The sequence below is a fragment of the Chelmon rostratus genome, chromosome 3, assembly GCF_017976325.1.
Source record: "Chelmon rostratus isolate fCheRos1 chromosome 3, fCheRos1.pri, whole genome shotgun sequence".
Classification (NCBI taxonomy): Eukaryota; Metazoa; Chordata; class Actinopteri; order Chaetodontiformes; family Chaetodontidae; genus Chelmon; species Chelmon rostratus.
Genome location: NC_055660.1, coordinates 14631718 through 14657789, shown reverse-complemented (window position 1 = coordinate 14657789; position 26072 = coordinate 14631718). Strand labels below are relative to the sequence as shown.

General features: G+C 43.1%; 1 protein-coding gene across 5 annotated transcripts in view; it reads right to left on the bottom strand.

The window, feature by feature from the left end:
* Positions 1 to 26072, bottom strand: part of pax5 (paired box 5) — a 56444-nt gene that overhangs the window by 20129 nt on the left and 10243 nt on the right. For 2 of the 5 annotated variants that reach the window (XM_041965790.1, XM_041965791.1), the window contains exons 2-6: positions 20512 to 20677; positions 16529 to 16726; positions 15762 to 15826; positions 12686 to 12811; positions 5594 to 5778 (exon numbers count right to left, since the gene is read on the bottom strand). In XM_041965790.1, the coding sequence (XP_041821724.1) occupies positions 5594 to 5778; positions 12686 to 12811; positions 15762 to 15826; positions 16529 to 16726; positions 20512 to 20677 (740 nt within the window). The remainder of the gene's footprint in view (positions 1 to 5593; positions 5779 to 12685; positions 12812 to 15761; positions 15827 to 16528; positions 16727 to 20511; positions 20678 to 26072) is intronic. The other 3 variants (XM_041965792.1, XM_041965793.1, XM_041965794.1) reach the window with 2 other exon arrangements.

The window sequence follows — 26072 nt, the reverse complement described above, 5'->3', positions numbered from 1 at the left end:
CGGCCCCGTAAATGTTGTCAATTTCACCGCTCATACAGCGCCATCAGCCCTCATCAAAGAGGAGGGACGCAGCTGCCGGGCCGTGGAGGGGTTGGCGTTTGGGGGTGGAGGTGTTGGTGGTGGTGGGGGAGTTGTACAGGGCAGGATGGAGGGTTAAAAGAAAAGGTAGCAGGGGGAGCTGGACCTGGGGCAGGAAGGAGGCAGAAAGAAGGATGAGAGGAGGAGGATGCATGTAGGAAAGGTGGGAGCTGTTAATGGAAGAGATGTGGAAAGAATTGCCCCAAAGAAAGCACAGTTCTTATAGAAAAGGACAAGGCCATGCTCAGACCAACCAACTCAGAGAGCTCCAGCGAAAAAAGATGCAGCATCGTCCAGAATAAAAGCTGAACCTGGCTCGACTTGCAAGCACTGCATTGGCCAATCAGCTGCAAGTAAGCACACAAATCCAGTTGGATTAGTTTGAAACTTCAGCAGTGTAAATTGTACTCTTTTTCTCATGAGCATCGGAGTGATTGCAGCTGTGACAACCTTCCAGAGTTGTAAACTTGCTCCCCATAGTATTACAAAATGCTGTGCAGTGTGCCTGCGTTTGATAAGCCTTCACACGACCCTTTATTTTTTTTTATTATTGCAGTCTGTTTCCTTTTGCTTCCCTTTCAGTCTCTCTCTTAAAGTCTGTCACAACATCCCTATGAACAACAACGATGCTAAGCTAGATCCTAATGATGCAAAATGACTACATATCTGAATAGCCCTTTAATATTACATTATGTGGGCACTACTATTGTTCTCTCTCCTGCACCCTCTCCCTCACTTACACACAGCAGGTTGGTCTACTGACTCAGACCTGGGAAGGTAATGGTTTGGTCCAAATTTCACATCAATAACAGATGAGCCCTAATCGGCCCTCTGACACACACACACACAGACTGGCCTTGCTGGCTTGCACCATTTGCATAATAGTATTTCCCTTCTTCTCCATTCCCCAAATAGCTCCCGATTTCTCCATCTCTCTCTCCCTCTCTCCACATTGTCTTGTGTACTCCTGATGGAAAAAGGCTTGACTATAAACAAATACAATTCCCTCAGAGGCCCACAAACTGAGACAGGGATTGTGGGGAAGGAATTCATCTGTGCTCAAAGTGAGCATGGCAGCAGTGAGAAGGATATTCATTTCCTGATGAGCCAGATGGACCTCAACACTGAGGCAAGGCTGTAAAAGTTCATACACTTTGAATGGAAATTTGGGCTAACATTTCGTTTCTAATTTTAAAATTAAATATCAGTGTGTTGGTGGTTAATACCTACTTTGTTGTCCCAGAGTACAGAGTATAGTGATCAGAGAACTGAAAGAATAAGAATGGGTTTGCTTTGTTTTTTTTACTGTCAACAAATCTTGTGATTAAACCAAAACCAACGCTGAATTGATCCTACTATCTATTGTCTGTGAGGCCAAAGCCTGACTGTGTGCTCAGAGAGAAAGCAAAGTGAATTTTAGAGGCGGCGCAATAGCATACGAAGTCAATGAAAAGATGCAAACGGGCCAACTAAGTTCCCCCGGGTATGAGCGGATTGAGGTAAAGACGTGTCTATGTGAGTTTAAATAGTTTCAACTTGAGCTGAAAATGTTCACTAGTCCTGGGGCTTTATGAATCTACTTCATGAACGTACAAAGATGAGAGAAAATAGACTGGCGTAAAATATGCACTGCCATACACGCGGTTGCTACGTCCGTTGCTAGATAGCATACAGATAGCATCTGTACATTGACCATGTACAGGGAATTAACGCAGACTGGTTGAATTCGCGCAAAATGACTCGAGGCAAAAATGAACTTCCTTATTTTCTGTCTGAACTCTTCGATGGAGCTTATTCCTCTGTGCCACAGAGCTCAATTGTTGTTCAAAAACGATTAAGAAATGCATATAATTTTTGAATCATTGTGTTATGATCTTGTTGATGATACAGACAGAAGTAATGGGTGCAACGGCCTATTTATAGGGCAGTTATAAGCAGCACTTGTGCATTGTGAGCCTCTTTTGACCAGTTTAACCATCTTCATCCTTCAAAACAGACCACCTTTGACCTCTACTTCTTTTTAGGCTTTTTGTGTGAAGAGAGTGACACAGACTTTCTCTTTTTCTTTCTATATCCCAGCATAACCAGACTGGTTGGTGCTGGGGTGGGCATTTGGACCCGGGGGCAGCATGGACGGGTGGGGGCTAAGTCAGCCCTGCTGATTTATCACCTGGGTAATAGGAAGTGATTGAAGGGAAATTCAAATGAACTCTCTCTGACAGGCACACATGCAGACACACATACGAGCACGCACACACAAATTAATAGTGGGACTTAATAGACTACAGGGAGAAGCGGAACAAGAGCAGGAGGGGGAGATGAGATAAAAGGATGGCTTGTTAGGGAGGAAAGATAAAGAAAAGGTCTGAGACAAACAGGATAGGAGAGTAACTACTGTTGACAGATAAAATAAGATTTGCTTGTGAAGAACGTGAGCAATTTAACTTTTTATCTGTTCCAGGGGGGTGAAGGTAGAAGAAATAATGAATGAGGCTCGTGTTTCAGTGCAAGAAAGCTAAAAGATAATGAAGAGCTTGAAATAACTGCTGAAATTACAGTATATTAGTATACCATTATAATATACTGTTGGTACCTGAAATTGAGCCACTCACACCTCTGTCCTTTTCTCTTTCACACAGACACACACACACACACACACACACACTAACTCACACTCCGTCAAATGCACCCCCACATGCTGCTAAAGCACCACCATCAACAGCAGGGCCAAGTCATCTTTTAGGAATGTCAGTCACAACACAGCGTGACCCTCCTTGACCACAACCAGCACCGCCTCACACACACACACAAACACACACACACACACACACACACCTCAGCCCACATACCAGAGAGGCTGAGCTGTAGCTGTCAGTGTGTCAGTGTTAGAGGGTATGACTGTCAATCATTCCCTCTGGGAAATGCAGGCTAGGAAAAGGAGGGTGGTCTACTCGACAGGATGAGGGCCGGGAGCAGAGGTAGAGGGACAGATAGTGATGTAGATTTGTGTGTGTGTGCATGTGTGTGTGTGCACTTCTTTGTAATCACAATGCAGCTCCACTTTGACCCCATGGTGACCCGCAGTTTAAAGCCCCTATCCCCGACCCCAGTGGCTTGACCGGGCTCAGAGAGGACACTGACCTATGAATCATGGGTATTATAGTCTTGAATCGTAGTCTATAGAGATACTAGATCCAATCCCTGTCGACCTCTCGCCCTGCGCCACTCCACTCTCCATGTCGGTCAGAGGGAAGTGAATGGGCTAAAAGGGGAAACTGTGCCCTATAGGTCTAAGGCTGTAGCCTGTATGTGCCTCCATATACTACAACTCCTTTAGTGTTTGTTTGTCCTCTTGCCCTTGACATTGACTGAATAAATAAACCTGAAGTAGGGACATCTTGAAAGGTTGTGGAAACAAAAGTGTCATTTTAAGACATTTGCACAATATTTCCTTAATATTGGCCCGGGGGCTGCAGATTAGAGGACGTCTTATATAAGGTAGGGAGAATACAAATGCTAGCTTGTTGTCATTTTGTTATTCAACGTACTACTTACACCTGTCTATTCCACTCAGATTTACATTAACTCACTGCTGGGAAAGGGCGGGAGGTCAATTTAGATGCAACATTAAGACAAACAGACACACCCTTTCTCGCTCTTGTTTTTTCATCCTTTTCTCTCACATGCAAACAGCACACACATATGCAGCACATTCCCAAGATGCATCAGCATGCGGACAGCTCCATCGGTGTCCCTGAGCAGCAGGAAGTGAGGTCATAATGAGAGCCGGGTCAATATGCTCATTAACCCCTGCAGTGTATCTAGATTATAGGAACATCAATAGGCCAGGCCTGAGTGGGTCTCTGTATCAGACCACAGAGGCTCACAGCAGTCTGTCAGAGAAACAGAGAAACAGGCCTTGATGCTGACATTTTCAGATCACTCAGTGAAAAAACAACATGAAACAAGCAGAAAAAATCTATCAGGATGAATGCAATGATTGATATTTCTTAGAAGATATAATTAGGAACATTTAAATTGGATTTTCATTATGCAATCTGACTAATGTCTTCAAGATTGGCACGGCATGGCAAGGCATAGCAGGCAGTACAGGCGTTAAGCTAAAAGCAGAGGCAAGCTTTTCATCCAGTACGAATGATGAAAGACAGGGCACCATTGGTATATGTTAGCTGTCTTGATGAAGTTGATTTTAACATATTTGTACAACCCTGATTCCAAAAAGTTGGGAAACTGTAAAATAATAAATGTACAAACAAAACATCACAAAATGTGATAACTTGCAAATCCTTTTTGACAAATACTCAATTGACAACAGTACAATGACAATATATTTGATATCTTACCTCATCAACCTCATTGATTTTTGTAAATATATGCTCATTCTGAATTTCATCTGTTTGGAACATTCCACAGGTGAACAGGTTCATTGGTACCAGGTGATAGTATCATGGTTGGGTATGAAAGGGGCATCCTGGATGGAGCGATGTTCATCACTTTGTGAAACATGTGATTGTGTTAAGGATATTTCAACAGGGGCTCAGGAACACTTTGTAAAACCGCTGTCTGTAAACACATTTTGTTTGCAGATGACTGCATTCTGTTTTCAGTAATGTTTTACACAGAATCACAACTTTTTTGGGTTTCAGGGTTGTAGATCAAATACTTGTATCCACTCACAAATAACTATCTCACTGAGCTAACTGCCCTTTATGATACATAATTGTAGAACGTGTCAAAATGTCCATGAATATAGTAATATATGCCCCTCTTTCCTATGTATTTCAGCTTCAGTTTTCCTTTGGTGTATTAAGTGTGGATGTGGCACCTGTGACCAGTAGCAGAACCAAACAGTTTTCATAGGGATGGCCAGGCTGAGACTACTATTTACTTTGGGTGGGTACAGAAAAATGACTTCAGTTGACTGCGATATAAGCATCAGATTTTCAAGTACAGTACAAGATTTGATTACATAAGATTAGATTACATAATGTAATATTAGGTAAGATTAATTTGGGGAACATTTTCGTCCAAAGTGGTCTGACGTGGACTGGAAGAACTTCCCTCTCAATTAAAAACTAGAAATAACATCACTATTTAAAGCAGTAGCAAAGCATTGCTATGCAAGTATGTGAAATTGGCTATTTGACTTTTTTAACCCAAAACAAGGGGTTGGGTTGGGGAAACAAAACTCGATGGATGCACAGCTAAAAAGCATCCCCGGAAGTGCTGTGGAAGTGCAGGAGTGGCTCCACATGGCAAAAAGAGATGAATGACACACAAGGTGGTACTGTGTGTGCTACTTAATTAACCAGGCCATAGTCCAGCCCGACTATCCTTTGAATCTGCCTCTGCCCCTGCCATTCATCAGTTTGCTATGGAAAGTTTTCCCCTGCATTAGCCGTGTTTTCATCAGATCACCCCATAGTCTCATTGACCATTGACCTGTTCCCAAACTCAGCCTCAGCCCAGAGCCTGCACGGTGCCACGCCCTTACCTTGCCAGAGTCAGGGCTCACATAGAGGTCAGAGCTGGATTGGATTGGACAGGTTGGCTGCCTGTCTAACAGGCGGTCCAATACCTCGATGTGCTGCGGCGAGAACAGCTCCCCTCTCATCTGCTTCCTGAGGAAGTCCCGCCCACTGTGGCCGTGCCCGTTGGCCAGAGGCGACTCCTGCAAACCTACGGCAGGAGAAAGGAGGAGGGTTAGTGGGCTTGTGAATGGAGGATATTTAATGGAGGAGTAAGAGAGTGAAAGGAGAAATAGAGGGGGTTTGAAGAGGGAGTTAAAGTAAAATCCAGTCACAGATGACGAGTGAAGGAGTAGGTTGACAAAATAAATCACTAGGGCAGATGTGGAGAGAGAAGTTTAAGCAAAGTATAGACTCAAATGAACCCCAGTGAGCTGATTTAGGACCGAGTGACTTCATAGATTGTGTCGACTCGGAGAAAGTGCTATACAAATGCAATCCATTACCAAGCATACGCTGTCTCTCCTCCTTGATCTCTCAAAAGTACACTCTCTCCTCTCATATATACACACTCCTTCGTCCCTCTTGTCGTATCACCCATACACACACAGACACACAAATATATATTGCTGTGGTATCAGTATTAGACTGTGAGCTCTCGTATCCTGCAGTTATTGCAAGGCTGAGGGACTGAACGAGACAATTATAAGAACTCTGAAGAGTCGCGGCCCACAAATGATTAGAAAGAGTGAACGAGAGAAAAAGATAAAGAGAAAAAGGGGATGAGGGTGAAAATCCCCCGCTATAGAGCCAATTCATCGCTCCAAACCGTTCCTGAGAGCCTATTTTAGTCCTGGGGGTCACTGTGTGTTTGGTGTGAGTGAAGTGTGTGTGTGAGAGAGAGTGTGTGTCCAGTGGCCGGGGGAGTGATATGACAGACAGGTGGAGATGGGGAAGGGGCTTCAAATATATATATATTTTTCCATTTGGACTGAAAATACAGATCCATTTGCTCCAGACTGTGATTCTAAAGAAAAAACAAGGAGTGATGAAGAAAGAAAGAAAGAAAGAAAGAAAGAATGAATGAATAAATGAATGTAAGAAAGAAAACAAACTAGAGCTAGAGCTTCAGTGCATTTTACCACATTCAATTGGATGTTATTATCTTTGCCTAAGCGAGCAGGACAACTCCATTGATTTAGTGTTGTACTCCTCTATTGTCAGACTTATGATGGACAGTTAGAAAAGGATCAAAATGACAGGAAAAACCAAAGAAATCATCTTTTTTATTTCAGGCATTCATTTTACTTGTCTAAACCTGTCACATATATTAAGCACAATGCAGCTTAACTGCTGACAGCTGGGTCACACATTCTGGTGTGTTATGCTAGTAGCGGCTAATGTAGCCTCATGCTGCTAGCCTCGAGCAGGGACGAGGAGCGCGCTGCAGAGGTCTGCTAATCACTTCTTTCTACCTCAACACCCCCAGATTTTTTTTTTTTTTTTGATTTTCTTGAAAATTGTAATCTTTAGTCCCGACTGACGCTGACTTAAGTGACATCACACTAATCTACAACCCTATAGCAGAATAATACTACTAAAACTGGTTGCAAACTGTATTTTCCCAGTTTGAGTGGTAACCTCTTAAAAAAGCTAATAAACTGACAAATCCAGACCTGGGACATTGGCACAAGGAGTGTTTTCAGTCTATTCAAAGACTTCTAGCAAACCTCAAATCATGAGACAGTATCTCGCTGCTAACAAAAAAAAATCCCCTCACACTCACACTGTGCTGCTTAACTCGCTACACCTTTTCAGTACACAAAACCTCTTTCACCCACTCTCTCACAAACACACTGTTTGATTGTAATCTCTCTTTCTACTATAGTCACACACACACACACACACACAGACTCATATACAGATGCTAGGAGCGGTGTGAGTGTATGGTCCAGGTCTCTGGTGACAGACCAATCAGGGGGGAGATAAAGCCAGTATGATGCTTTAGCCTGGTAACCCACGGCGACCCATTTAATCCCACTGGCCAGTCCCCATGATGGAATTCAATTGATCAATCATGTAGCTCTGATGGCACCATTTCAGCCAGCTTATTGCTTTCTGCTTTCTCTCTGTCGCACACACACACACACACACACGCACACACACACACACACACACACACACACACACACACACACACACACACACACACACACACACAAACACTGAAAGACTGACCCCCAGTCTATCCTGCCAGAGCACCTACAAAGAACCAGAGACAAACGCAGAACGGAGACCGCAGAACCTACTGTAATCGAGCAGTAAGAACAAAGCTTTTATTAATGATAATCAATATTGTCCATTCATCTGTATGAATGTGTGTAGGTGTGTGTATTCCTCTGTGTGTGTGTGTGTGTGTGTGTGTGTGTGTGTGTGTGTGTGTGTGTGTGTGTGTCTCGGTGTGGATGTGGGTGTGGGTGGGTAGCTTGATATCCGGCTGGTCTCATTGTATCCATGGATGGGTAAAGAAACTCATTGCCGTGACGGGTTAAATCCTATTCACTGTCGGATACACACACACACACACACACACACACTCACACTCACACCCACACCCACCCACACACCCACACACCCACACACACACACACACACTCGCAGCTGCCTCTATCTCTGTGAGTCAGTCTCAGAAGGGAAGCGCTTCTCTTCTCTCTTTTTCAGAGCAGAACAAAACAAACAATGAGGCCTTATTGTTCTCTCCTTTCTGCCTTTTTCCTCTCTCTTCCGCCTTCTTTCTCTCTCTCTTTTGCTCTCTCCCTCTCTCTCTCATCTCTCTCTCTTTTGCGCTCTCTCTCCATCACCATCTCCCTCTGACTCGGCTTGCTGTTGCCATTTATTCGTCAATCCAGGAACAGCTGAATTATTAAATCAAAATACCTTTGAGAGTTAGACAGGTCGTCACCTGTTTGTGTCTGTCAGTGCATGTTTTGTGTGTCTGTCTGTCTGTCTGTTTGTCTATCTGTCTGTCTGTCTGTCTGTCTGCAGGGGGCTGGACACCGCGAGTGTGCATCTTTTTGCACTTGACATAGATGACATAGATTATCATACTGATAGGACAGGGGTCGTAAGTCTGACCTCACAGCCCCAGTCTGTGTGTGTGTGTATGTGTGTGTGTGTAGAGAGAGAGAGAGAAAGAGAGAGAGCCGCATCCAAAGTCCAGAGATCAAAGTTTTGGGGGGAAGGAGGCACTGTGAGGAACTCAGGGTGAAGGGCGGAGCTCCCCTCCTTCCTCTCCTCCGTCCTCCATCTTTTGCTTGCTCCGAATGTCTTTTATCTGGTAAGCTGCTGCATGTCACAGTGGATGCACAAGGGGGTGAGAGGTCATCTTCGCATTCAGGGTAAACGCCACTGACAAAATTTCTTCCTCATGCAAAAGACGCTTTTTACTAACCACTAGAAAACAGACCGAGAATACTTTCCACTCCAGGAAAGAAACATTCACCATCTTAACAGGCCCACCTGTCCTGGACTACATATCCATGTTGGATACACATGCATGTGCGCATGCACGCACACACACGCACACACACACACACACACACACACACACACACACAGCCTCTGTGTGTAAGAGAATAGGTTAAGATACAATAGTCCCCTTTTGGCCCCACAAGTCAAGTTCTTCCATTCACTCCCATTCATCTACATTTTGCCCCCGGTCACCCCCCACTTCCCCTCGCTTTGGCTGGGGGCACAGGTCACCACAGGGCTTTACCCCCACACACTCCTCCTGCCGACACACACACACACACTGACACAGAAACACACATGCCATGAGCCCGCCTTCCTGTGTTCCCATCACTTGCACAGCTGCCATTTCTATGCTTATAAGTTACAGCAGAGATAAAAAAAAAAAAGGTTTCCTGCACACATGTGCAAATATGTGTCGATATATAATATAATATGATGATTTTAATCAATTTCACAATCTAACAATCAACAAAGCACCCCTGAAGCTTGCTTCTGGCACTTCAGCAGAATGTTTGCCCACTCAGTAACTTAAAGAGCAAATCTCAAGTTAAAAAAATGAAAAAAAATGTACAATGCACCTGCATGCATTGCAGTGTTTACTCCACTTTTAGACCATTAGAAAAAAACAGGTGCACTTTTCCTAATCTGAATTTTAGTTCGGTGGTGTGCCTCTAAATTTTGACTTATCTAACAAGAAACACAGATAACACCAACGACTGCTCAGTTTCATTCAAGTGTCCAATGATGGCATACCATGATGCACAATATCACGAGCACTGAACAGGAAAAGCTACGCAGGATTCAGCCATCATTAACATTATTAACACAACTGCAGCTTTGTCACAATGTCTGCTGTGAAAATCCCCATAACAAATTCAGGAAAAAGGTTTCAGCATGAAGCCCAAAAAATTCACCAAAATGATCAAGACATGAGGGGACTATTTTACATTATGCTGCAATGGAGTGACACCTTTTGACACCTGAATTTGTTTTGGGGAAACAAAAACACTGTTTACTCTTTTTTTATCAGGCGGTTAAATGCTTTCCTTCATACATGGAAAAGTCCAGGTTTGAACCTTGTCTGATGCACTGAGGTACACAGGAGACGATGAGGTTCAGTGTAACTGTCTCATTACTGCATGTGTAACATACTCACCTGTACTGAGAGATAGATGTAACAACAAAGTCAACGGGAGAAGGCTGTGTGATGGTTGGCCTTGTGTGTGTGGGTGACTTGTGTATGTTTATGTCTTTTTCCCTCCTGTGTACAAATGTTCGTACCGACAAGCATATGGGTGTGAGTGTGTGTGAGAAGCTTGCATTATTGTGTATCTGTGTATATGTTTGTCTGTCCATGTCAGTGCATGCTGTTCCCCCTGTCGCCCCTTGCTGTGTGTGTGTGTCATTATCCGGCGGGGGCTGCTCTAATGGAAGCTGTGATTAGCAATGCTGTTAATTAGACCACAGAGCCAACCGCGCAGACCTCTGCCACAGAAACACTGCAGATAAAACGTGACGCGGAGCAACACAATGCTCAAATGGCGTCTTCTGGATGCTTCAGTGAAACGCAAAGTGATATAATACTTGTGAGTTATGAAACACAAGGTCCAGTCAAAGCACAACGACAGATAGACCACACATGGTGTAGCATGTCATGCACATAAAGAACAAAATGAAACAATAACGCTGCTAATTAGATTACAGAGCTTCTACTTCAAATGCAGATTCAACCACAGAGGCTTTGCCACAGACATCAGAGCACACATTATTGTGTGATAAATTTGCGTAATTATACATGACTCCTTTTACTCCCGTCAATGAAATACAACTTTATAAGAAAGGAGACCTCTGATAAATTTTGACTTGTTAGAACTGGAAAAGCACAGGTGTAACTGATAACATTAATTATGGCTCCACTCCTGGTAAGCCATGTCAGTGAACCAGCACTCACAACACTGGAGCCCTGGAACAAGAACACCTGAAAGAAATCATCACCAATGATATTAGTTACACCTGTGCTTTTCATCCTATAAAAAGTCAAAACGTGTGCTGGGAGAAGGACAGTTGTAGGTCAGTATTTAACATGACATTGTGTGAAGTGCTTTGATCTCATTCAACAATAACCACCATCCAAATTTAGTGAAATGTTTTGCTGAATTTATGGGAAATCTGTAAAAAAGTATGTAAATTACTGCGCATTTCCATCCACGTCTGTTATGTGGATTTTAGGAGTTGAGCACATAAACAGCTGTTGGCACTAAATAAAGCACTGCATAAGAAACCTGATGGAAATATGGCATTTATGTTTGTTTCCTGTGTTAATTGGAGGAAGGTTAGTGTCCTCGTGGGTCCACACAGATCTGGAGTTTTCCTGCGTAAATTCTTTCATCTCTTCAGTGGAGTGACGCCTCTGTCAGAAATAGGTCACACGCTTCATGTATGTCATGATTTAATCATTATAAGTCTGTTTCCAGTGCAGTTTGTCACATTTAGCTTTTTTCCATACACTGACTTTTTCACCTCATCCAAGTATAAAAATGTTTGTGTGATATTTTGTCTTTTTAGAAAATTACTGCCTCTCCTTTCTTCCTCTTTTTTCAATCGGCATTACAGGCTCACAGCTGCCGAGAGACTGATACTGCTATATTCACACACTAAACTGGGGTCAGCCACTCGTATGTTGAGAGAGTGGAAGTCTCTCGAACAAGCGTCACCACTATTCGCCTGTACTGTGCGTGCATGTGTGCATCCGTGCGCTCATGCATGTGTGTGAGTGTGTTTGTGTGTGTGTGTCAGGTCTAAAGTCTTTGTGCTCTGCTGATGGGTAAGTGGGCTGTATCCGAGCATATCCAAATGCTCAAGGTGCACCTGGGATTCATCCTGGAACCTGCTGGAATGTTTTGGAAATTCATCAGCAGTGGGAAAAAGATACTGCATTTGTGTGTGTGTGTGTGCACATGTGTGTGTGTGTGATATAGCCCCCAGTGGCGTTCTGTCACCCCCCCTCGCTCCGACATCTGGTCCTGTCTCATTTACCGCAGGAGACTGTCTGTGTGATGGCTTTTTAATGCCACTGACACTGCCACATACACACTCACAAACGCGCACACATGTATGCACACTATGTACACAAACACATGCGTACAGTAGAGTATGTGAGAACCCCCCTATGTGCTCACAAACACAAGCTCACACCTCTATTAACATGCATACGGCATTGATCCAGTATGACAGCATATATGATCAATAGTGCATGCATAAACTGACTTCTCAGGTAGCTCTCCAGTGAAGCGCTGTTAGTAAACAAATAGGGGTTTCTGAATGAAGATGTTTGGTGTAGAACTCCCATACTGCACATGCAAACACACACACACTCACACACATCTGTCATTGATCCTCCTGTACTGAGTTCTTTCCATGTGGGTTTTCCATGCTGGAAGGGTAAGGGTCGGGTGGGGGTGTTCCTGAGGCTGTCCGTCATTAGTGTTTATGCATGTTATATATTTCTACAAGCAATAGCAATACCACCTAAAAATACAATACAGGCAAGTAAGCAAATACACTCAAGCACGCATTCTTTTGCTCACCTTCGTCCCTCTTCCTCTTGCCCACGTCAGCAGCTGAGCTGATACCCAGAATGCCACTGATGGAGTACGAGGAGCCAGCTGAGTCGCTGGTCACCGCTGACACTTGTGTGGCAGCCACGGACGTAGCTGCAGACAGACCACATGCCAACACAAACCATTTGAAAGATGTATTGAGAAATCACAAGGCAAGCAAAGCAAGGGAGAAGAACAATCAGGCACATTTTTCTCCTGCAAGTAGTGTGTGTGTGTGTGTGTGTGTGTGTGTGTGTAAGCTTCCTTTTTCTGGTCGCCCTTTTTGGACAAATACTGATTCAGTCACAGAAGATAAAAAATGCAGAGATCTATTTGGGTGTTAGCATTCGGAGACGATCTGAAATTTTATGAAACACCTGCTGCTTATCTTTTCCACCCTACAGTGTATTTATCTCAAAATATTACCCTGCACACTTAATCAATCAATCATCAATTATGACAGTAACTAATAGTCACACAACCCGATAAACCAGGTCAGCTTTTGTATATGGTGCTTTCAAGGAATTCATGTTGGATTTTTCACAAAAAAGGCTATTACTACTGTAAAGCACCTTCGGGTCTTTTATATAACAGAAAACATCACCTCTACAGGTTTTACAGGTCATACCATGCGACAACCCAAAATGCCAGTAAGAGCTCTTGTTTTCGCATGTGTGACCACAATCATTCACCCACACAATGTGAGTTTCTGCATGTGTAATGTTGAGTCACATGCTACCAGTGTCCATACAATTAAGCTCATTAATACATGGGTGAATATGTCTGATACTACACCTGCAGCTTTGTGAGCCACCAGTATTTATTGTTCGTTTTACATGAGGAGCACGTGTCTTGGTTCAGTTATTTATGACTCCTTCACAATCGAAAGATAAAAAACCAAAAACTATGAGCGAAATCCTCCTTTTCTCTCCTTAAACTCAACATAGATGCACTTTAATCTTCTGAAACTTTACTCAGCCATACAGACAAAAAAAGAAGCCACAAAGGACATGAGTCTGTCTGTGTTTTGCTCCTCATGTCTCTCCCTCTAATCTTCCCCCTGGAGGAGACAAGTTCCTCGCTGGGAGACACAGCGACATACTTGTCACCGCTTCAGTGACACACACGCACACACACGCAAACACACGCACACACCAAAACATACAGTCACTGATTCGTTGGTCCCTTATCTGTGCCCCTGTAAGCGGACGTGGGGTTGAGTGACAGTATGGTATCCCAGGAGGGACAGAAAGGTGTGGAGACAGACATCCTAATCCTTTCTCCCAGCAGACCCCTCAAATACAGAGAGACAAGACCGAAAAGGGAATAAGAAAAAACAAAAAACGATAAACCAGACGATCAACGTCCCTTCCAGCCGTTACTCCTTCGCTAACGACGAGGAGAGTATAATGAATGCATATCCCTCCTTCTCCCATCACTTGATTTAGCACTTCAATTATCTGATTTTCCTTTCTCTTTCTTTCCACTCTTTTTTTTATCAGAACGTAACGCTTTTATTCTGCAAATCCAAATGTTCAATTTTCTGCCTGGGAGTGGGACCCATTTATCTGTGTAATCTGTAAGCGTGCAATGTGTGTGCGCGTGGGCGTGTGTGTGTGTGTGTGTCTGTCTTGGTGCATCTAGGTGTGCGTGTCTGTTGAATGTGTGTAAATGGCAGGAGTCAGGGAGCAATGTGTGTTAAATTAATTTAGATTAATAGACAATGTGCGATTATGAAGATATGAGTGACACCGAAACACAATCCACTGCAGGGCAAAGTGTGGAGGAGATAGAGAGGGAGAGAGATAGGCGCTCATATTTATTTGTACTCTGAGATATTCATCGAATAAAAGGAAATAATGTTTCAGTCATAGCTGTAATAGATATATTGCTTTAGTCTGCGACATGATTCAAAATGACAAATGCACGACCAAACCTTGTTAATCTGGAGGAGGAGAGTCAGCTGTCTTTTTTTTTTAAGTTTATTTAGTTCAAACTGTGACTTTAATAGACAGACTAATGAGGAGCCTTTATTAAGAACCTTATTATCTGCAGATTTTCAGGGCTACTCAGAATTACTGACATCCGTAATTGTCTACAGCATCACTTTATGATGAAGAATATCAAGTTCACCTGTCCAAATGTCCAAAATCCCATGTAAGACTGGCTGTCTCTGCTTATTTAGTCAAACGCCCTTTGCAATCCACTTGATGTTGGCAAAACAAAACGTGGCTGAATTAACCCACTAAGGGACTAAGATCAGATGTGGACCCCTGTTTGTGGTCATTTGGTTGAATAGGCACACGTGTGCATTTTGGCACAGAGCGACCACGAGAAGACAGGTACAACAAGACGACTTGCTTTCAGGCCTTTATCATATGTGATTTAGTGTTGCTAATTCCCAAAATACTGTGCAAATAATTAAATTACTGCAAACCAACTGACAGACAAAGAATATGGGCGTTAGTAGCCCCGATGCCCTGATGGATCAGATGCCCATTTTGCCCAGTTGATAGCCCAGACTTCCTGTAAAATAGAATCTGTGAACATAACGGCCTGAAACATTCACGGATTCATGAGTCATTTAACTGGAATGTCGTCCTGCTAACATTTTGGACAATGATGAGGATGATGACTGCATACTGTTACTGCATTGAGTCTAGCTGAACACCTTCATTGCAAATTATCCTCCCTTTATTTACAATCAACTATAATCAGAAATCAAACCCTTAGTTTAGCAAACACACTAACCTAATCTAACAAAACTTTACTGTTCTTATTGTAAAGTAAATCAAGCAGAAACTGGACAAAACTGGAACCTGCGTCCCATTAACTAACTTTAATTTTGAACTCTTCATTTTGGGACATCTTGATTAAACCATTCAAGCAAAGACCTGGCACCAAACACTTCACACCGTGTTTTCTCTGTAAGTCAAGGTCCAGAATTTCAATAGGTTTCGTCGTTCCACACATGGGCTTCACTCCTGAGAGACTCGCACAAAAACGGCTCTGCTGTAAAATTTGCTTTGACAGTTGGAAACAGGATTTTATAGCTGCGACCTACCTAAGTTGTGAGCCGACACTGAGCCCGTTTGGCCAGGCGGCTGCTGAACCTTTGTCCGAATGATCCTGCAGGAGGAGAGAGGAGATATTAGTGTGTGTGAAGTGGTCGTTTGTGTGTGTGTGTGTGTGTATGTGTGTGTGCGTGTGAGAAAGAGAGAGAGAGAGAGGATGAGTGACAGAGAGAACATGACCATCGTGGGAGCAAACCTCTGTGTGTGTGTGTGTGTGTGTGTGTGTGTGTGTGTGTGTGTGTGTGTGTGTGTGTGTGAAGTGGCTAAGGCAGGCTGACATGGCAGAGGGGCCTCACACTTCCTGCTTGGCTGCTCATGCAAGCCCTTTTCTTCCTCTTTCTTTTCCTTTCCTCCCCTTTTCCTCTCCTCTCCTGTCCTCTCATTTCCTTTCCTTCCTTTCCCTTTCTTGCCTTTCCTTTTGTGTCTCTTTCTTTCCTTACTCTCGCGCACCTTCCTTCCCTTTTGTCTGCCTCTTTTGCTCACTCCTTCTGTCTCTTATTTCACCATCCCTCCCTTTCTCTGCCTCTATGCTCAGGGGAAAGGGTTGTCATTGTACCATCGTGTTGAACCACTGAGCTGCAGCCACTTCATACATATGGAGACTGGGGCCTCTTTGCCATTCTTTTTTCCACTCCCCCCCACGGCACACACACACACACACGAAACACATATTATATTGCTCTGCGCTCTACCTTCACTCAGTACCTGTTGCTATAAGTTGATACTCAAACACACACAGAGATCACACAGACTGTACCTGTTGATGGAGCTGACACTGGGGACGCTGTCGTTGTCACACACTCTCTCGGCCAGGAGCCTGTCCCGGATCTCCCAGGCAAACATGGTGGGGTTTTGGCGTTTGTAATCTGCGATCTTGTCGACCACTTTGGGAGTAGCAACCTTTGGTTTGGATCCCCCGATTACCCCGGGGCGGATACTGCCCGTTTCATAGTACCTGCCAATCAAGGCACAGAAGATGCTCGTGTTGGTCATAAGGGGCGACACAAAGAGGCTGTAGCATTTCCAGAAGAGGTGTTGAGTAGCAGCTGTGGGGGGTTAAATCTGTGCATTCAAATTTTAATCTTGCATTGCGTTCAGTTCAACAGGGTGTATCAGATGTTATCTTGAAATTAAAAATATGGAATCTAAATGATCCAAGTACAATCAAGTGATTTGATACATTCATGACCTGTGTGAGACTGTGACCTGATCAATTGATCTGACATTGGTGCTCTTATTTTGACATTATCAATGCAGATGATGCATTTGAAAATCCCAAATCAAATCCCACTTAAATTAGAATCAGAGCAGGTCTACATGGTTTTTAAGGGGTGCGGCTGGTGCTGCTCAATACTTTCTTATTGTCATTGTGGTTCTCAGCTCCAAGGCCACTGATTTCTACTGAAAATGTTAATGTTTAAAAATGGGTCACAAATACACGATTTCTTTTAAAGCCAAGTCATTTCCTGCAACAGTCGGGCACAGTTATTTTTTAGCACAATTTTACAAGATGCAGATTGTGATGAAGGAACTTGTCCCTCGTTGCAACATTGTGGCTCACTTATGGGTTTTTGGACAACATTGGAGCTCAATGGCAAATAGGAATATAGTCTGTGAGGCTTTGGCTGAAGAGAATACCTGTTAGAGGGATAAAGTCTTTGTTGGTTTTGGTCTTTTGAGGGGAACTGATGAAAAAAAGAAAAATATAGGCTGTCACCCACCTCACCTCACCCTTTAAATTCTTGAAGGATGATTGATTATCCTTCCATCTTTACCTCTTAAAGCTGAAAAATGGGACAGCTGAATGATGGACTTTGGTGACAGCATCAGAACTATCACTTAGTTACACTGAGTTCTGCTTCATTGCTGAACTCAGCAGGTACAAACGAGACTCCAAAGAACTGGCTTATTGAAAAATGTCTCTTTAGTTCACCCCTTCTTGTGGCGATTTGGATGTTGTTCCACTCAATCTCAACACTTTCTCCTATCGGCTCACCAGCGGAAGAATGAAGGAATCTCTCTGGTTCTCTTCAAAAAAACACTCCTCCTCCATTTGCGCCTGATCTCAATAAAAGATGCCTTGTGTCTCATTTCTTATTTCTTAAATGATGGTGGGTTAAAACATTGCTCACTTGCCGCTGAAGATTAAAAGAGTAAATGTGGGCAGTTAATGTTCTTCCTGTCCATGCTAACAAAGTGATGTCGACCGATAATTCTTGAAGCCTAATATGAGTTTGGTTGGTCATGCTGAAACTACCTCTTCATGTACATCCCTCCACTGCAGAAGGGTAACACCAGGTTGGGATTTTTTCGTGTGAAAAGGCTAAAAAGGTGGAGGATATCCACCTGACTTGTCCACCTCAGATTGCTGAATCCAGAAAATTAACTTCTGCAGAGGACTGTGGGTTTTATCAGCCACTTCTTACATTCACAAGGAATCAGTGACAGGAGAAATAATTACATTTACCAATAACTCTTTCAAAGTACAGTACATATAGTCCCTACTGCCTGGACAGAGAAGGCGAAGACCACTTTTGTGTCTTCTGCTTAAGTTTCTTGAATCAATTTAGGAGACTGCTAACTTTGGCCAAATTTAAGACTGTTGTAAATTCTATGGTAAGGTTTTGGTGTTTTTCTTGTTTTCTGTTAGATTGATGTTGTCTGCAACTTTTTATGCTGCTGTTTTAGCATCCTTTGCTTGTTTTAACCTCTCAGGGTCTTCATAGGGGCATAAAGACTGAGAACAGATTGTTTACACCTGGTACTCTACATAGACCATACATCTGGACATAAACATCACTGCATGGCATAATTAAATGATCAATGATATGAAAATATTAGTATTATAACAATAACAATAACTCTCAGTATGTTGCAGTCCCATCAGGTTCCCTGGACTTACTACATATGAAACTGACCTGAACTCCTCATTGATCTCATTGGGAGTTGGTGGATTAAATTCAAGTGAAACACTGCTACTTGTTCGTAATGTCACAGCCAACTGCGGATAACAGTGTAAGTAACACCAAAAACATTTATGATGTCCAACTAGGGCTGGCTGTTGCTTTTCTTTGGTAATTTTGCATTGTGACACAGAGGTAAGAAGACGGTGGCACTGACACACACACACATGCACTAATGCAAACATACACACTCACAGATTCAGGCGTTTCGTGTCCACCATGGCTATTTCATGAATGTATTTGCATGCAGAAGGGGCATGGGGGCAGGGGGTGGGAGGACAGCAAATGTGCTACACAGCTTGCAGAAAAAAGGGGGGATGCTGTGCGTGGATGCAAGCTGTCAGTCAGTCTTAAACCTGCTGCTCTCTCTCTCTCTCCACCGCTGTACGGTAGAGTAATCCCTTCCGTGAAGATGTGTGTTCCTGTAAATGTGCGTTTCCTTGTCTTTCTTTTTGTGTGTGTGTATGTGTGTGTGCGTCAAAATGTGGGTGTGTTGCACAGTTTGACTGCTCACAGCTGGACTAGAAACACAGCTAAAAGGAAAAACAATCTATTTCCAAATGGAAAACTATTTAAATTATTCACAGCTGAATCATTGGTGAATAAACGAGCATGGTTATTGATATCCGCGCAACGATGAGCCAATACGCACACACACACACACACACACACACACACATACACACAGAGTGGTAGAGTTGGTGTTTTTGTTCTGCTGGCACCAGAGAGACAGAAAGGAGAGGATAAAACAACCCTCCCTCCCTCCTTCCATCCCTCGATCCCCTCTCCTCCCCCCCTCACGGTAACGCTTCAGTGAGTTGAACGGCCAGGACGGGAGAGAGAGAGAGGGAGAGAGAGAATGACAGAAAGAGAGAGAGAGAGAGAGAGAGAGAGAGAGAGAGGCGAGGGAGAACAATGAGCAACATATTTTTTTGATATAGCTGAGGGTCGCTGTAGCTAATCCTTCCCCTCCGTCCCCTCAAATGGTCTCTCTCTCATTCGTTTTTTCTTTTTCCTGCCTTCTTCTTCTTTAACACGCCTTTTCCCTTTTGATTGTGTTCCTTGTTCTTGTCTTTCTCCCATTCTCCCTCTGTCTTCTTCTTTTTTTTGGGGGGGGGGGTGCAGAAATATGGTGCCACTTTCATTTTGATGCTAATTCCAAAAAGTGATGAATCTTTTCCCTTTTGTGCCCCTTTCTTCTCTGGGGGACGGAACGAGCAGGGATTTACTCTTGAATTTAGCTTTGAAAAAGCAGTGAGAGAGAGAGAGAGACGAGCAGAGAGAAGGAAAAGGGGGTTGAGGAGAGACACAGAAATATTGAGAGGGGTCGGACGAGAAATGCAGGATACGGAGAGGGGAGAGGAAGGTGGAAAGAGAGCAGAGAACAGAGAGCGAAACAAGAGATAGAGAAATAAGACGAGCAAAAATGAAGGAAGACAATACTGAAAACTACAGCCTGCATGTGCTGCAGGAATAGAAGGAATGGCAGAACAGACACTAAATGAGTGTGACCTTACAGCCGCTTCAGTTTGACACACGCTTAACCAACACTGAACCAGCCTGTGTGTATTCATTCATTTCTCCTGATAATAAAACACTAAGATACCTTTAGCTCTCCTGTTTCTGTTTTGTATAAAAGAAAAACCAGGGAGCTGACATTTTTATGCACCTTAGTGCAGTTTTATGCACTGTCTGAAGCTTGCCACGGCCTCGCAAGGTGTGAAATACTGTCAACACTGTGTCACCATATGGTCATAGGTGCTTGTGTGCCTTTTACCTGCCCAGTATCTTGCTGACACATCCATGGCTGACTCGCAGCTGGCGTGAGATGTCGCAGGGCCGAACCCCTTCGTGGGCGAGTTGTACTATTCGCTGCCGCACAACATCTGGGAGGGGCCTGCCGTTTACAAACACACCTCCAAGCTGGTTCACCCCGCCATGTCCTACAAGAGAGAGAAATGAATGAAAAGAAGGTCAGGGATGAGTGAGGGAGAGAGGAATATTATGGCTGCCTAGCTCATCAGCCATTGAGAAATTTAATTAGGTTACAGGCAATGGGATGAAACAAAGATAAACTTATTTAAATGTGAATGACCAAATGAGGTAATGATGAGACAAGAATTTTAGAAGTGACTGTGGATTTAGCTGCATGTGCAACAAATAAAAGGTTCCCAGTGATCAACAAAATCAATGATAAAAACTTCTTAATTAACTCGGAACATTAGCGACCAAGTTCTGGTTTTTCTCCTAATTGCATTTTTGGAAAGACACGACAGAAAGTTGGACAGGAGGATGGAGGACACAGGAGGCTTGTCCAGTATGATCGCTGTGATATTTTCAAAGAGCAGTCTGACGGAGAGGTTTTCACCCACAGAAATAAACACACACAGATCGCCATTGCTGACTATAGAACTGCTCCATTGAAGCAGGTGGCATTAAAAGACCTTGTTAAAGGGCTGTTCAGACAGCCATTTGTTGATAATGTTTACATAAACATTACTGGTCATTGATCAGGATCTGCATTTTCCAATAGCTGCAGCATTCCAGTGTTGATTAAAGCATCCACATTTGATCTTATTTGCTCTGCATGAATGCCGCCTCCTGTCCAGTGAAAGACAAAAGTTAATTAATATCTGCTCTCCGAGGCTTCAACAAAACACTGTGTTGTGTCTGCGCCATTAACAGCTTGTTTCTGTGGGTCATCACTTGGCAAAGCTGTATCCTCACTCAGCACTGAGCATGTCAGCTTGCTCGAATCACTCAGCAGCACTGGAAATATTTACTGTATGTACAAGAAATCGCTTTGCTACTGGAGCTGCTTTGTGTGTGTATATATGATCGTTGTTTAGGAAGTTTGGTTAGGAAATATTAACTTAAGCAGACTTTCTGAAATAGGATCCTACAGCTGTTCTCACAGCTTCTGGTTAGAGCTAATTTATTATCTCAAACACATCTGATATCTCTGGCTCAGCGTAATCATACCAATTGGACTATTCCAAAGTGCAAACTTTGCCCATTTTCACCCAGGGCAGAGTAAGCTTAGATCTTAAGTAAATGAAGGGATTTCAATTAATTATTGACCAAGGCCTGGCCCTGGCCCCACACTGAAAGATACCACTAATATTCCCCCTGAGGGATGAAAGTATAAGACGAAATGAATGAAAGAGAATAAGACTGGTATACACGAGAAAAGACTAGAACAGAGGCTGAGCCTTGTTAAAGGCTGTTTTAATGCTTTGCTCCTCTACTACTGAAACCATAAGACAGATGATTATAGCTACATGTCAGTTCAAACTTCCCTTTTTTGATAGACGGATTTAAACAGCAGCAGCAAAGGAGCCAGGAGAATAAGGAGAAAATGGGTGTACGCTGGGGGAAAGTATAAACAGGCAGGTTGATTTATAGGGACATAGTTTGTATCCAGTATATAAGTCAGAAAATAACAAAAAATGTCACTAGGTGACATCTTTAAATCACTTGTCTTGTCCGACCGACAGCCCAAAACACAAACATACAGCTTAGTATAATAGAAGGCTGAAACCAGAGAATTGTTGGCATTTTGGCATAAAAATGTTTGAAGCAATAAGTTGATTATCAAACTTATTTGCAATTAGCTTTCTGTAATTTTTTTGTCTTGGCCCTAATGCCAGTCCCGAGCCAGGTCAGGCGGCACGTCTATCTTTGAGAATGAACTATATGCTAGCCACTGCATCTGCCATTGCAGTCAGCAGGGATACAGTATGTAGAAATGAGAGAGTAGGAGAACACACTCCCTCATGCTCCCCAACTGTGTGTGTGCGTGTGTGTATACTGCATTTTTTAATGGAATTTCATAAAAAGGGCCAGTGTGTAGCTCAAACATAAATGTCACTATATGATGCACAGTATCAGATTATAGCTTCAAGCTAATTTGCCTCTGTAGTCCCTCAGCAGATCAGAGCAAACAAAAAAAACAGCAACACAGAAACAAACAGTAAAGAGTGAAAACAACATACAAAGTTATACAAGAACACACAACACAGGCAATACTATATATATATATGTGTGTGTGTGTGTGTGTGTGTGTTGTGTGTTTATGTGTGTGTGTGTGTGTGTGTATCACCAAAGGCAGAGTAAAAATCAACCTGATTTTTTTCTACCACATAATCCACTGGTTTTTGTATTACCATAGTGATTACGTCTTTAGGGGAAACACACACACACTCACACTCGCTAATCCTGGCTGTGGGGGTAATAGATTTTAAACACATTACCCCAGCAGGGATACCCCCTTAAACACAAAGCTGTCCCCTGAACCTGTCCCACTGTCCTCTTCTTTTCCCCATCAGAGCGAAATAAAGAAACACACACAGCCTCATGCAGCTCAAATATAAATAGATGCGCACATGGAGGGTAAATATAAAAATATGAAGTCTAGAGAGTCTCATTCTGCAGAATCAAACAAAAGCTATTTCCAAACGACTGATGGTCACTCTCTTCCTTACTACTTTATTCTTTGAGATAGAAGAGGCCTCATTATGCAGATGCCTGCTGCAGACAGCACAATTTGAAAAGCAATTGCTTCTTTACAAAAGACAGCAATATACAGACAGAGCCATTTTTATGCAACGTCCATGAAAGCGGGGCTCAGCCGAGGCTCACAGTCTAAATGGCAGGAAATGTAACAACCAGCATGAACTTTAAAAGACAATATAATCACATTAGCTGCATCAAAAGCATTTTTGTCAAACCTGTTCAATTAGAGGTGCAATCCACAAAATTAAAGACTATGCGTTTTAATTTTTCTGTTTTGCGTTGGTATGGCCGTGATGGGACAGGTGCATTAAAGGGACACATGGGGAGCATTACTCAGTTTGTGAAAACAGCTGTATAATGTCCATGAATCTCTGGAGGACTTTTAGCAAGCTTTGAGAAAATGATCTCTGGTTGTGTTTGAACTCAGTTTGAAAGGAGTGAACTTTTTTCAGAGTGGAGGGTCTAATGGAGGCACTTTTGTATTATGAGAAGTGTAGGAGCGAACATTTTTGTCAGGACCTCCGCTGCTTTTTAAAATCTATCTCACACAGGTCACCTAACTTCAGCAACACTAAATGTCACCCCTTTAATCAATCGACTGCCCAGCAGGAACATCTGGTCTGGGGGTTTTTAAGTAATGTTTGACACGTTACACACGGTTGTCTCTGAATGAGGAGGATCACTCATTGGGAACTGAGAAAACCTAATAGCTTCAGTTTGGTGAACTGGCTTTTGCTGTTTTGTTCTGTGTCTGCTGTTTGAAATAATGCCAAATAGAGATCTGCAAGAATGATGAACTTGCTATCCCACAATTTATGATGATTTGTTGTCGCCCGTGTCTGTGAGCCTGCCGGTGGTTTTTGATGGAGGTGGGTGCTCTGCACTCCCTGCTGCTGGGCCAGCGCAGGGTGAAGAATCAATTTTAGTTACATGCATGGCCTAAAATCACAGAACTCAAATTTGCCTCTAAAGGCTTTACAGTCTGTGCAGCATCTGTCCGTAAGTCCTTGATTCACTGGAGATACTGGAAACCACTGCTCAGCAACTGCGAAACCCCACTGGGGAGGAAAGAAGGGGACTGGAATGCAATAAAGGTCCCCGGCTGAACTTGAACCAGGGATGTTGGCAGTTCTTAGTCAGCACCTTAATCTCAGCCCACCTGCATGCCCTCAAACCCTCCTTCTTTTGTCATTTTTTATGAGTATGTATCTTACATTAATGTGAGTAATCCAGTGATTTCCTGTGACTGATTGCTGTCGTTTTACTGGAAATCATCACTGTAACGTCCCAGAGGGTGCTGAGACACAGAGAGAAAACTCACACACACACATGTCCAGATATTAGTCAAAGCGAGAGCGACCTTGCTGACCTACATGGACATTTTCAAGTCCTTCACACACTCTCTGGCTCTCTGTGAATGTTTTGTATAGTTGTGTGGAGGCATTATTCCTTGCTCCTCTCTTTATTATTATGTCCTGAAACCTCTCGCCGAATAAAAGCACAGTTTTTGCAGAGTCGTTTATAGAAGCATACTGTGCTACGTCCTCCTTACCACAGGTATCTGCAGAGAAGACTCTCTCCCCCTCTCTCCCCCTCTCTCTCCCTCTTTCTCAGATAAGAGTAAATGAAATGGTTCCTTTCACCCTTCCTATCTGGGCCAGGGCATGAAATACGCCTTGCTTTGTAAAGAGATGGAGAGGAATGACTTGTGACCTACAAAAACCGCCAGATAACTATTTATTCACTTATCTGTGTATTTACTGTTGGCATTAGACGTTCAGACTCTCACTATTCTTGGGGTAGGTTATGGGGATTATGTGTTTAAAATTTATTTTCCAAGCCTATAAATACTGATAGGGACAAATGCAATAACTTACACATTGTATAAAGGCATTTGTTTATCGGCCACTGTAGCATAATTCTCCAAATAAGTTGCATTTTAAGGAGTGTGTGCCATGTTTTTCCACAGCTAGAGTGTTAGGTCGTGCAAGAAATTTGATCTTGCAGTTTTTATCATTCAAACAGGAAAATCCCTTTAAAACTGCATTGCATTTTGAGGAATCTCTTCCCATTCTTTTGGACAGATGCCTAAAACACTCTGTAAGCAGAAGAATTCAGGACCGATGTTCCCTCACAGCTGTGCGAGTTTAGTGACGGAGGTCCAGTAATTCATCACACTGACCAAACAAATTAAGCACTTGCTCCCAGAAATTCAATCAACACTGGCCGGCTCGGGGTGGTTTCGTTGCAAATTAGTTACAAAGATTTTTTGCCAAATTAGGGCTCTTGGCTTTTAAAGGTCTTTCTATAAAAAGCTGAACCTACAGTCTCTAGAGGGGGCAAAGTGTTGGCAGAGGCGAGCAGCTTCGTTTTCATCCCGGAGACACAGAATCAGAGGGGGACAGACACAGCCAGGGGACCAGGGGTCATTATGCATCCCTGTTGTATTTTATTTATTTACCCTTTATAGGAGCTGACTTAAGAGCCCAGCACCTCCTTAAATGTTTGATTGATTCACTGTTTCCGGGAGGAAAAAATACAGAGATAAAGCAGAATATATTTGAGCTCCCCCATCCAGAAAATAAGGTCTATTAAGGTCTCTGTCTCTGTCTTCCCGCTACATTCCTCTCTCTCTCTCTCTATCTCTGGGTCTCTCTCTCATCTCTCTCTCTCATCTGCCTCTTCACAGCCTGACAACTCAAAAATAAAGCAAAAGAGAAATCTCAACACAACGCCACCCCTCTCTCTCTCTCTCTCTCTCTCTCTCTCGAAAAAAAAAAAAAAAAGGGGGACTAGAAATTACTTTTGGCTGAAAACCTGTTT